This window comes from Dothidotthia symphoricarpi (assembly GCF_010015815.1).
Source record: "Dothidotthia symphoricarpi CBS 119687 unplaced genomic scaffold P153scaffold_5, whole genome shotgun sequence".
NCBI lineage: Eukaryota > Fungi > Ascomycota > Dothideomycetes > Pleosporales > Dothidotthiaceae > Dothidotthia > Dothidotthia symphoricarpi.
Window position 1 is genome coordinate 977,700 of NW_022985012.1, and position 12,021 is coordinate 989,720.

The window sequence follows — 12,021 nt, forward strand, 5'->3', positions numbered from 1 at the left end:
ACTTGCAGGCGACTGAATTATTCATTTCGAGGTAGCAAGGCCTACGCAAAAGCTGTGGTATCTCAAGACTCCAGGTCCCAACCCATGACGCCATGAAAGAAACACACCAGAATCATCACTCAACCTCCAACATGTCCCGCAAAGCCTTGTCAGATGCCCTCAGCCACCGACCTCTCTCCTCCAGCTCGTCCCCAATCCCTCCACCCTCTTCCTTCCTTCTCTTCGCCTCCTTGGCTGCTGCCACAGTACCCTGCCGTTGTGTCTCCAGCGGCTTCAACTCGCGCTCTAGCTTTTCCAGCTCTCTTGCGCGGTTTGGAAGAGAGGCTTGCAGCTTTGCGATCTGCGCATTCAGAGCTGCTAGCTCAGTCTCTCGCCCGCTAACGAGTTTGAGTGTCTCTGGCAGTGGAAGAGCAAGTTCTGGGTTGTTCGACGGAGGTGTTTGTTCTTGCTTTAGCTGTTTGATACTCGCTTCCAGGCCCTCAATCTCGGTAGGAAGCGCCTCTAACAGCTGTGTCCGGAGTTGGAGGCTTTCATAGCGCAAAGCAAGCTCTTTGCCCTTCTCTTCCAGCTGTCTGAGTATCTCGGCGACTTCGAGTTTGCGTTCCTTGAGGCTTGCTTTCAGGGCCAGAACTTGTTGCTCTTTCGCGTCATTCTCGGCAGCCTCGACTAGACGTGGCGGGTTTTCTGTTATGCTGCGAAGAAACTTCTCCTTGGTGACCTGTTCGACGTAGCTAAAGCGCAGTTTGCTGAATAGCTCCTGTGGAAATGTCAGTATACTACGAACATAACAAACAACCGGCTTTACGAGACCTTGTAGTGCACCAAATCTGCTTCCAATGCTGCTGGATGTGTCTCGTTCTGCTCGCTATCCTCTGATGCAGCCGAATTGCGCTTCTTTGCAGACTGTGGATGGTCTTTTGGCGACAGGGTCTCGGCGATGGCTAGGAGTTTCAGTGACTGTGGTTGTTGGAGTTGCCCGAGAGCAGATGCCGGCGTGGGCGCTGCTGGTTTTCTTTTGGGGGCCATTGTCGTGTGTTGTCCAGTCGTGCTTCATGCGCGTGGAAATGTGGAGGGCTGTTTGTTTGGGCTCACGCGCCTTCCTTCCCCGCGGCCATTACCGTTTCGAGACTAGCACCTGATGCATGCTACGATCTCGCTTTCCTCCACGGCTTCCACTCTTAGTCTCTGCTGCCAGCTAGGCCCACGAATCCATCATGGCTGGCAACATCCATGATGACGAGTACGTCGCGAATCTCTTGGATCAGGACGCAAAGAGCGCAAAGAAGAAGTACGAGCTTGTCGGCATCGATGCCTTCAATCCCAAGAGGTGCGTTATAAACTCTAATGTACATGTACACACTTTAGTTCTTACGAACGATACTGACATAGACTAGGTCGAAGTCTGGGGCACCGAAGCCTAATACCAACTTCCTAAGACACATCATTCGCCAAACGGACAGCCACAACTCTGCGCTGCTGGCGAAGGAAGCCGAGGAGTCACATGCACGACTCAAGCGAATGAATGCGCAACATGAACGGGAGAGGAATACAGACAAGGGTGTGCAGAGGAGCAGGTTTTATGACAAGGATGAAAATGCGCATAGCCAAAAGCTGCGAAAGAGGCAGCGGGACGGGTCATTGGAATCACGCTCTACAAGCCACAGACATAGTAGTAGGCACAGAAGGCGGGAGACGAGGAGACACGAGGACAGCGAGGAAGACCAGGCCGCCCGAAGATCGAGACGTTCAAGACACGACCACGAGCAAAGGAGATACAGCAGTGAGGAAGCGGACGATAGGTCGCGCAGAAAGGCTACAGATCGCAGGCATAAAAGACGTAGGTCCACGTCAAGATCGCGTTCACGGTCACCTCGCTCAGACAAGCACCGGAGGAAAGACCGGCACAGACATCGGTCACGTTCTCCCACGCCTAAATCGAGGCACAGCGGTCATATTTCATCGAAGCCTGCGGTAGGTTCTCGAAAATCTAAACGCTCTGCAAGTCCTGCATCCGATTCGGATCCTCTCGAAGCTATCGTCGGACCGCTTCCACCGCCTGCACAACCGGTGATTCGCTCGCGTGGCCGAGGCGCCCATAAAGCCAATGGCATGGACATCGACTCGCACTTCTCTACCACATACGATCCATCTGTGGACGTGCGTCAGGCATCTGACGCCGAAGACGACTGGGGCAACGCTGTGGAATCGTTTCGGGACCGCCAGCGATGGAAACAACAAGGAGCAGATAGACTAAAAGCAGCTGGCTTTACAGATGACCAAGTGAAGAAGTGGGGGAAGGGTGACGAGAAGAGCGAGGAAGATGTAGTCTGGACTAGAAAGGGGCAAGCAAGAGAGTGGGACAGAGGGAAGGTTGTGGATGAAGATGGAGACGTCGAGTTGAAAGCGGATTGGGGACGGTTGAAGTAACGGAAATCATTCATCGCTGCCCACTATGCTGGGTCTGGTGAAATCTCAACATTGATCCTGGAGATGTCCTACCACCACTTGCTGGATCGGTGTTTTTGAACTGATGGATTAGATGGCCAGTCTCGTCTAGGCTATGATCGAGTTGATATTCAATCAACTACTACTGTACATGTCTGAGGTTGGCCGCTTGTCACTCCACAAAGTCTCTTTCCCAGCAGCCATCGCATTCAATTCACGGTACATGTCAAGCGCTCGAGACACAAACGCAGCCACTTGCGGGTCTTCGAGAATAGATCCTCCTATCTATCCTCGATATACACATATAGCCAGTCTCTCAATACAGTCGATCACAGCCTCACGCTCAATGCTCCTATCACGCCACAGCATTCCATTTTAGCATATGGTACCATCGACGGCGATGGCGGTGGGCGTACGCAACTACACATCTACCAAATGACGACGCACTCAACTTCTTTCCCCACGGACTCTCCATATCTAGTCCATGTCTGTAGAGCACACCAGCTCAGCCTTTCACTACGCTAAAGAGCCACCGTGAATTATTGACGGGAAGGGTGGGGGGATGGCGTGTTGGGGGGGTGATTGAGGCTTCCAGGACGGTGAGGGGGGTATGAAAGAGAGTTAGCTGTGAGAGGTTGGTCCGGAGGCGGTTGCGTGAAACTTGATGTGGAGGTGGGTGTACGTGTACGTCGACTTATGATGCGTCGTTTACAATGCAAGTAAGCATATATGCAGTCTGTGATCGGATGTTCGCACTGCTTTTGCTTATTCCCAGTTATGGTGGTAATCATGTTATATATCACTCTGTACCTGCCAACGAGTGCCTGATTACTACATCCTCTTATTCGTTCAGACTACACCGCGCTCACTCAAGGCCTGACGGAGTGGTACAAACAACACAGTGCCTCAACGAAACAAGATAAGTCCTCCCATCACACGCTCTTCTCTCCCTGATACCCAGGTTCAGGCGACGGGAGAAGCGGCAGCGGCCCATTGCGCAGGCCAGGAATACCTACAGCCCACGGGTCGTTTCCCGCCCGCACCTCATCCATGGGCTGGTTGATGTTGAGAGAGGCCTCAAAGGCCGCATTCAGTCGACGATTCATCGAAACGCGCAAGAGAATGGCTATCGTTGCAGTCCAAAGAACGCTGTCTTGAGTCAGTATGTATAGTCTCCTTTGGGGGGATGAAGCACTTACACTTGAACGGCAGCGAGACATGCGATCGCAATCAACGCCTTGTGATATGCACGATGAGGGCTCGTGGCACTCCTGTAGACATGTTGCTTTGAATGTATCGTGCATTTAGACCCATCCCAGGAGTCGGGCGCGCATTCTGAGTCACCCCATACCATGGCCAAATTGGCGACGAGTCCGAGATCGACGACCCAGAGGACGAACATCCAGATATATAAGCCCAGGGCGACATACTCATTATCCAGTTTCCGCAGTACAGTCCGCGAGATGAAGCGGTACATGCAGACCAAGTTAGTGCAAAGTGCCTGGGAAACTTTAGTTGCGTGACATGGATGTAAGAGTAGAATCTTGCGTGCTTACCACTACTAGCGAATAGATCAGCACATTATATCTAACGTGTTGAACTCCGTATACAGCCAACCCCAGCACGACGATAGCGAGAACCAGTTGACTAGCATGCAAGACCGTGGTCAAAATCTCCAGCAGAGGCCATCTCGCCCTATGCTGCATCCCCGTCTCACTCATCTTGCAATTTAGCAATCCGACAACCGCAAAGATACCAAACGCAGACGTCCAGCGACACCTAAATTAAAGAGAGAGAAGTCGAGCGAGGTATGCTCGTAGTAGGGAAAACCGAGTTGTAGAAATGCCAACCAGGTTCATCTCACAAGCGCCAGTCGAACTAACACTGCAGAAACCGTTTCAGAACGTTTGCTTCTTGCGTATCGCACCCCCCTCCCCTCCCCCTCGCTGTGTTGCTGTGTCATGTTAGTCGTACAGGAGGGGACGGGGGAGTCTAAACACCCTGAGCTTCTGCGCGCAGTGGTGTTGGTTGTGTTTGTGTTTTGCTTCTTGGTGGTCTTCCTGCTGCACTATTGGATGAGTTTGGATGGGTCAATGATCTTGCTGTTATGGGTAATAAAAAACGGTATGCATGTTGTTTGGCTGTTGAAAAGTGTTCAGATAAAGCGGACGTTGTAGTTATATTCTTGTACTACCGAGTTATTATAGAGAGTCCTACGAAGAAAGATAAATTTGGGGATCTTGCCAACGGCCGCACGCCTTTGACATGTCGTGGTGGCTGAGACGGTAGCTCACCCGGCCGTTTGGAACACCTTCCAAGCCAAGACGCGGCAGACTCTGTTTCCAAACGAAAGCATCCTTCTGCGGTCTTGTGTGCGAGGACATGTCGCAGATGAGGCAGGGGTAAAGTAGCTGTTGACGCACAAAGGCTAACCAGCATTGGGTTAGATGGTGCCCATGCACTTGCAGCCACACTGACACAAACATGCGCGTTCTCCAGGGCTGTAGGCAGAACTACATTGTCCCTAGTTCCAAGCTGCCGAATACCGTACATCGTCCTCCGCATTTCGCTATGACAAATGGATGCGGGCAAGCAAGTAGTCTTGAGGAAAATACGAGCACGTTAATGACGTAGACATGATGTTTTCCGCCTCGACACGCACGCATCTCCGGCAGTGACGAGGTTGTTGTAATAGCATCCCCCTTCCAAGTCTATAAGAGACGAAGCTTTTTTCCAAGACTTCAGGCCTCGATAAGCTTTTGCCAATATGGTTCATCAGGACAAAACCGATCATGTTCCGCAGGAACATCGCATGCACCGGTACGCCTTCCCCCGGGCCGAGACACACTGATGATTGTTACTCACAAACGAACAGCACTGGTGGTTGGCTACCTGCAGACCATAGAGTACACAAGGACTGGCTAGACGGCGTAATCAACCATGTCGAGGAGAACCCTAAGGAGCTTCACCCCGTCCTGCAGGAGTTCAAGGCTCTCATCGAAGAGAACTCCCGTATCTACCTCTTGATAAACTCCATGTTCGACGAGGTACCGACAAAGAAACCGTACTCCAACGACCCAGTGGGCCACAAGCAGGTTCGCGATTATCATCACATGCTGGAGCTATTCAACCACCTGCTCACGACTGCGCCGTCGTGGAACGACAAGGAGTACTCCATCGGCATGGTAGGCACGCCATTCAACGCCATCCTCGACTGGCCCATGGGGACTCCATCCGGATTTGCCTTTTTCCTCGACCCCGAAGTCAACAAGATGCTGAAGAAGGTGCTCAACAAATGGGCTGAGTTCCTCGGTTCACCCGCGTCCGCATACGTCCTCGGCAGCGACTCGATCGGATGGTTCAGCCCTCACGGCGTCGAGGATCTGGCCGCAACAGCCAACATCGGCCAAACAGAGCACAAGTTCGAGGAGTTGTTCCAGTGCGACACATCGAAAGAGCACTTTGGCTTCAAGTCCTGGGACGACTTCTTCGTGCGTCATTTCCACGAGGACAAACGACCCGTCGCGTCACCAGACGACGACTATGTCATCGCCAACGCCTGCGAGTCGAAGCCGTACAACGTGGGCCGCGACCTGGCTGCCCGAGACCGATTCTGGATAAAGGGTCAGCCGTACTCGCTCAAGGACATGCTCTCCATGGACCCTCTGTACGAGAAGTTCATCGGCGGAACAGTGTACCAAGCCTTCCTCTCCGCGCTGAGCTACCACCGCTGGCACGCGCCCGTGAGCGGCAAAGTCGTCAAAGCGTACGTCGTAGACGGGACGTACTTCTCGGAGCCGCTCTTCGAAGGGCTGGGCGACGCAGAAGCCAAAGGGGGCATTGCGCAGGACGGCGAGAAGACAGGCCAGGGGTACCTCACTGCGACTGCGACGCGAGCTATTATCTTCTTCGAGGCTGATAACAAGGATATTGGGCTTGTTTGCTTCCTTGGTGTCGGTATGACGGAGGTGAGCACTTGCGATGTGGGGGTCAAGGAGGGCCAGCATGTCAAGAAGGGAGATGAGATTGGTATGTTTCACTTCGGGGGGAGCAGCCACTGCGTGCTGTTCCGGAAGGAGGTGCAGGTCGACGGGTTCCCGGACCTCGATTCGGAGCACAACATTCCTGTGCGATCGCAGCTGGCGGTGGTGAAGAAGAGCACTTCCCGCGCGTAGAAGCAGATAGTCTTGTAGTCGTCTGCATGTCGAATTTAAGTGAATATGCTTGATTTGCTCAGTCACTCTTAGCAGGGCTCATTCCACGGTATCTTCACGAAACCCTTACTCTATTGTCAATTCAAAAGATCAGACAAAGACTTGTTCTTGCATGTGTAGAGATGGAATGATTTTCTACGGGTCTACAACGCGATTCGCCAGCAAAAGTGATTAAGTAAACAACGCAATACCACCAATATCTTCGAGTAGCAATGTCAAGTCAACCAGACTTAATTCCAGTGTGCTGAGAGTATGTCGGTAAGCCATGATAAGCCAACCATATCTCGTTCGTTTCTCGTGGTAGAATGCTGTGCCGGACTCGACGTGGCGTTGGCTCTCCTCTCCTCTCCTCATTGTCCTCCACCCTGGCTGCCTCGATACTAGTAGGCGTTCAGAGGGTCATGATAGCTTGCTACCTGCTGCGCCTGCGCCTGGAGCTGAGCTGTGGTCGTGATGTGGGCGCCTCGGTGGTCGCCTTGATGCTAGTAGGCGTTCTGGGGAACGGGGTAGGCGCCCATCTGCTGAGCCTGGGCCTGTGCGGCTGCGACGGCCTGGGCGTGGTCCTGCTGTCTCTGGGGCAGGTCGTTGAACCACGGGTGCTGCAGGCTGGCGGTGGCCGAGACGCGCATCTCCGGGCGCAGCTGCAGCATGCTGTTGAGCAGGTTCAGGCCGACCTGGTCGACCTGGGGCAGGATGAGGCGCAGGTCCTGGGTGGCGTAGACGGGGAAGTTGCCCTTGTACTCTGGGAACTGGGAGATGCCGGGCCACGAGCGCTCCGAGGGGGTGCCCATGAGGCGGAAGATCTTCTGGACCTGGTCCTCGTTGGTGGTGCCGGGGAACAGCGGGCGGCCCGTGTACATCTCGGCCATGATGCAGCCGGCGGACCAGATGTCGATGCTGGTGTTGTAGGTGCGGCTGCCGAGCAGGACGTCCGGGGCGCGGTACCACAGGGTGACGACCTCGTTGGAGAAGGTGTTGACGGGGATGCCAAAGGCGCGGGCCAGGCCAAAGTCGGCGAGCTTGAGCTGGCCGCGCGTGTTGATGAGCAGGTTCTGGGGCTTGAGGTCGCGGTGCAGGACGCGGTTGTCGTGGCAGAAGGCGATGCCCTTCATCAGCTGGTACATGAACGACTTGATGGTGGGCGGGTCGAGGGCGCCGCGGTCGCCGCGCGAGTCCATGTAGCGCTTGAGGTCGCGGTCCATGTACTCGAAGACGAGCATCAGCTTGTTCTCCGTGTGGATGACGTCGTGCAGCAGGACGATGTTCTCGTGGCGGAGCTCCTTCATAAGCGAGATCTCGCGGATGGCTGTTGACGGCGTGCCTTCCTCCGAGTCGAGGTGGATCTCCTTGAGCGCGACCAGCTCGCCCGTCTGGCGGTTGCGGCCCTTGAAGACGGTGGCATAGGTGCCCTCGCCGAGCTTCTCGAGCTGCTGGAACGAGCTGGGGTGGCGGCGGTTGTCCATGCTGGGCGCTGAGGGGACTGTGGGGATGACCAGGCCGTCGCCGAGAGCGCGCACGCTGATGGACGAGTCGGTGCGGTGGGGCACGGCGAGGGTGCCGGCGTGGGTGGGCTGGAGGCTGCCCGGGGGCGGTCGCGCCGTGTGCTTGGGGTCCCAGAGGATGGCGCTGGCCGTGGTGAGCTGGTTGGCAATGTGCAGCGGCGCGGGCGGAGGGCACGAGGGCGCGTCGGGTGAGGTCGCGTCGGGGGCGGGGGCTGGTTGCGCCGTGTTGAAGAGCTGCAGTGGTGGGGGGAGTGGGCAAGTGACGGGCGATCCCTGTGGTCGGTCTGGCTGGCCGGCTGTGGATTTGCGGTGGTGCACGAGTCGCTGCCACCACTGCTGCCAACACCGTATCATGGGCGATTAGTCAGGTTTTATTCACTCTCGCATGCACACACATGCACACAGTACGACGAATCCATGTCAACTATTAGGCACGTGAAGTAATAGACATGATCAAGTAATAGACACACGCCAGGTAGTATTCACACGTCAAGTAATAGACACCCCCAAGTCTACACCATCTCCCCCACCCACGCTGGAATCGCCGGCCTCGCCCCCCACCCGCCTGTCCACTGCCCCTTCCACCCCTCCACGCTCGCCGGCAGCGCATACACGCCCGTCACATACCACGCCGTCTGCCCAGCCTTGACATCCCCACGCACAACCGGCAGCACGCTCCTCGCCTCGACAAGATTCGAGTTCGCATCGACCTGCAACACGCTTCCTGCCCGCTTACTCTCCCCCAGCTCTGCAATCCCCACAGCCCCCGACCTGGATGCTGCAAATGCACTCTGCCCATCTACCTTCCCACCCTCAGACAGCCCTTCATCCAGCTCGCCCAGTGCCTTGCCGTCCAACTCACGACATCCATACACAGCAAACGCACCCTCTGCAGTCATCAAGTCGCGTCCTGTGGTGATACGATGCACGCGTAGATGCCAGTTCGGCCCGTCTTCTGCAGGCGGGATAAGATACGTGCGCACCTCCACATCGTGCCACGGCTTCATACTCGACACTAGCACAGGCACACCGTCATGCTCTTCCACCTGCGAGTCGCCGTTGTGCGCCCGTCGCATCTTCCACAGCTCCCCGCCGTCGTCAGAAAATGCGAGTGAAGACTCGGGCACGAACTGCTCCAACTCTTGATAACCCGTCGAAACAGAGTATGCGAATGCAGCGCTGTACGCAAACTTCCCGTACTTGGCGTTCGAGTTCTTGATCGCGTAGTGGCACGACTGCCCGCTTGAAAGCAGAAACGAGTGTCCCCCGCTCCGGACAACAATCTGTCGTGGATGTGGCAGTGACTTTACAATCCGCTGGTTTGCAAACGGGTGAGGCTCCTCTTTTGCGCTCCAGAACGGATGGCTTTCAGGCATTGCTAGCGGGGCAAAGGCCAGCATACTCCAGTACGGGGAGCCAGGAGAGTTGTAGTTTTCTGCGAGGTACGTGTTGGGGTACGAGTAGCCAATAGTGAGCATGCCGTTTGATTGGAAGATATCTGGTTGCGTAGTCCACCACCGAAGGTTCCTCAGCCAGATACCTTTGATGACGCCCCAGGATAGGGGAGATGGAAGCTCGACGTCAGCGAATACAACTGCCCCCCAGAACGCCACCATGGCCCAACGGTAAGTGAGCGAGCGCCCGAACGTGATGGCTCGGCCTTCGGGGTCGAAGAAGTGGACAAAGTCGAGAGCGTACGATTTTGCACGCTTCTTATATTCCTCGGCGTTCGTGGGGTCAATGTCTGCAGCAAGCTTGGAATAGACCAGCTGCAGGTATTGGATGGCAAAAGATCCAGAGTAGTAGTCCATCTGGCGATAATGCTCAGGTCCATCGTTGGACCATCCCTCGCCGCGATAGAACGTATCCAGCTGCTTGATATCACTCTCAACCTTCTCCTTGGACCACTTCGCTCCGTTCTTCGCAAGACCGAGATTGGCAAAGACGCGGAACCAGAGCCTGTCAACGTTCAGTATCAAGTTCTCAACTCATCATCGCACAACAGTGAAAAGAACCACAGGAGCAGCATACCAGTTCGTATTCGGCATCTCCTTATCATTCATGCTCCCCAGCCACGTCTCCACATTCTTCTTCTGCTTCTCCGTCAACGGGTCCCAAAACTCTTTATGCGCAACCGCAAGCGTATATCCAATCGGGCAGGCCTCCACCATCCTCTGATCAACATCTTCCATATACCCCCAGAACCCAGGGCTCTCGGGGTCCGTCCCAGAAATCAGACCTTGCACAAAGCGATGCGTTCCCTCATACTTATCTCCACCGGCAATCAACGCCGCGAGACCCCATAGTGGCCGCGCATACCCCTCGACCTGCGCGGCCGTCTCGTCGAATCTGGTCCCCGAGCCCCCGACTTTCACCAGCGAGCCCTCGTCCGAGAAGCCCGCCAGGAGCGGGTCGAGGAGCGATCTGACGGCGTCGACGACATGAGCGCGCTCGGTCAGCGGATTCGTGGAGAAAGGGTGGGCGGGAAAGGCGCGATTGGCGTTTGCGGCGGCGGCCGTCATGCTTTCGAATTGAAAAGCTTAATTCCAATACTTTTTCTTGTGAGTGGTTGGAATGCTGAGGCAAGTAAATGGTGACTTGTCGGTCCTTTCCCGGTCGTCCAAGGGCGAACTGGCTGCTTATTATGCTTGGCGGGGTAGCATGGGGTGAAGGTTAAGCTGCATGAGTCGCGGCAATGGGTGCCGAAGGGCGGGTCATGATTGCGGGATTCCGTCAGAGGATGGTCATATTTGAGAGGGGATTAGATAGGTTTACCCGTACTGGACATTCAGTCTTTGCCTCACTCTTTCTCGCCTTCTGTAGTTGTTATGTGACGCTTGATGGCTGATACTTGTACCCGACCGTCTGGCTCAACAAGCAACCCCAGGAAGTGCATATCGTCAAAATGCGCACCACCCAAAGCGAACTGCAGCGCAGAACCTTGGCACTCCTTCCACGCCGCATCCAGAGCCGGCTGTGGGGACTTGCGTGGCCTGGGATCTGATTTACGGATAATTGCAAGCGCGGGGACGAACTGTCCCGAAGAGGAATAGTCTGCCAGTTCTCCAGGTTGGGGACATGGGCGGAGACGGAGACGGAGAGTCCCCGGATTCGGCTGCGGTTACCGACCACCCACATTGGTGAGTAGGAGCCACGAGTCGTCCTTATCAATGCTTTGAAATATATCATTGGCAGTGTAGGGGGTTTGATTAGAGGGTTGCGATATGCTTGGGTTTATCTGTACAAGTGGTCTGTCGCACGAAAATTAATATCTTCGTACGTTCCAAAAAAGGTGGAAAACAGGAAAGAAAGATGGTGTTTGTTTGTAAGAGAAGAAAGAGATCTAGCAGCACGCTATGCCTTCCGGAGATGTAAGGCTTTCTTGGCGCGATACCGTCAGGTCTTGGGAAACCTTGTGTGGGTGAGTGACCACTGACCCCAGATATCGAGTCGAGGGTTGGTAATGCAAAAAACCCGCCATATTCCCTGCGCGACTGGATGGAACAACCACACCAGACTTGGCAAACCAAGACGCATCTTCAAACTTCCACCACTCCGCACAAGTCTCTTCCGCCCAGCCAAGCCAAAATCCTTGGTCTAGAATCCAAGACGGCGGACATTGGCGGCCGTCTATTCGACGGAACAGCGCGTGGCGCTGGAGCCAGCATGGAGAGATGTCTCGATCTGGGTTGTGGAGGGGTGTGGAGGTGGGGAGTCTGGGGTCGTTGGACAAAGGCACAGACGACCACAAGCATTTGCTCTACCCCGTCTTGACATGGGTCGATTCAGCATGCGCTTGGGCCGCTGGAGGTGCCGTTTATATAGATGTGCGTTGATCCACTGTGAGGGGATCAATCCGA

General features: G+C 55.1%; 5 protein-coding genes across 5 annotated transcripts; 2 read left to right on the forward strand and 3 right to left on the reverse strand.

The window, feature by feature from the left end:
- Positions 1 to 115: 115 nt before the first annotated feature.
- On the reverse strand, positions 116 to 1,026 carry P153DRAFT_354838 (uncharacterized protein; the record flags this gene model as incomplete). The annotated part of the gene is made up of 2 exons (XM_033666529.1): positions 116 to 757; positions 823 to 1,026. 2 exons carry the CDS (start codon positions 1,024 to 1,026, stop codon positions 116 to 118), a joined length of 846 nt encoding a protein of 281 aa, XP_033526586.1.
- A 188-nt stretch (positions 1,027 to 1,214) lies between these two features.
- P153DRAFT_383087 (uncharacterized protein) lies at positions 1,215 to 2,427 on the forward strand (the record flags this gene model as incomplete). Its single annotated transcript, XM_033670202.1, has 2 exons — positions 1,215 to 1,327; positions 1,395 to 2,427. 2 exons carry the CDS (start codon positions 1,215 to 1,217, stop codon positions 2,425 to 2,427), a joined length of 1,146 nt encoding a protein of 381 aa, XP_033526587.1.
- A 950-nt stretch (positions 2,428 to 3,377) lies between these two features.
- P153DRAFT_383088 (uncharacterized protein) lies at positions 3,378 to 4,166 on the reverse strand (the record flags this gene model as incomplete). The annotated part of the gene is made up of 3 exons (XM_033670203.1): positions 3,378 to 3,594; positions 3,645 to 3,946; positions 4,002 to 4,166. 3 exons carry the CDS (start codon positions 4,164 to 4,166, stop codon positions 3,378 to 3,380), a joined length of 684 nt encoding a protein of 227 aa, XP_033526588.1.
- A 632-nt stretch (positions 4,167 to 4,798) lies between these two features.
- On the forward strand, positions 4,799 to 6,753 carry P153DRAFT_310942 (uncharacterized protein). Its single transcript, XM_033664785.1, has 2 exons — positions 4,799 to 5,265; positions 5,321 to 6,753. The coding sequence occupies exons 1-2, from the start codon at positions 5,213 to 5,215 to the stop codon at positions 6,618 to 6,620; spliced, it is 1,353 nt and encodes a 450-aa protein (XP_033526589.1). The 5' UTR covers positions 4,799 to 5,212; the 3' UTR covers positions 6,621 to 6,753.
- A 388-nt stretch (positions 6,754 to 7,141) lies between these two features.
- On the reverse strand, positions 7,142 to 10,683 carry P153DRAFT_354842 (Pkinase-domain-containing protein; the record flags this gene model as incomplete). The annotated part of the gene is made up of 3 exons (XM_033666530.1): positions 7,142 to 8,497; positions 8,680 to 10,120; positions 10,193 to 10,683. The coding sequence occupies 3 exons, from the start codon at positions 10,681 to 10,683 to the stop codon at positions 7,142 to 7,144; spliced, it is 3,288 nt and encodes a 1,095-aa protein (XP_033526590.1).
- Between the last annotated feature and the right edge of the window lie 1,338 nt (positions 10,684 to 12,021).

Excerpts from the sequence above, each read along its gene's own strand:
- P153DRAFT_310942 (XM_033664785.1), top strand. The coding sequence starts at position 5,213 with ATGGTTCATCAGGACAAAACCGATCATGTTCCGCAGGAACATCGCATG. Across the intron at positions 5,266-5,320 it reads CAGGAACATCGCATGCACCG|CACTGGTGGTTGGCTACCTG; the intron begins GTACGCCTTCCC and ends ACAAACGAACAG.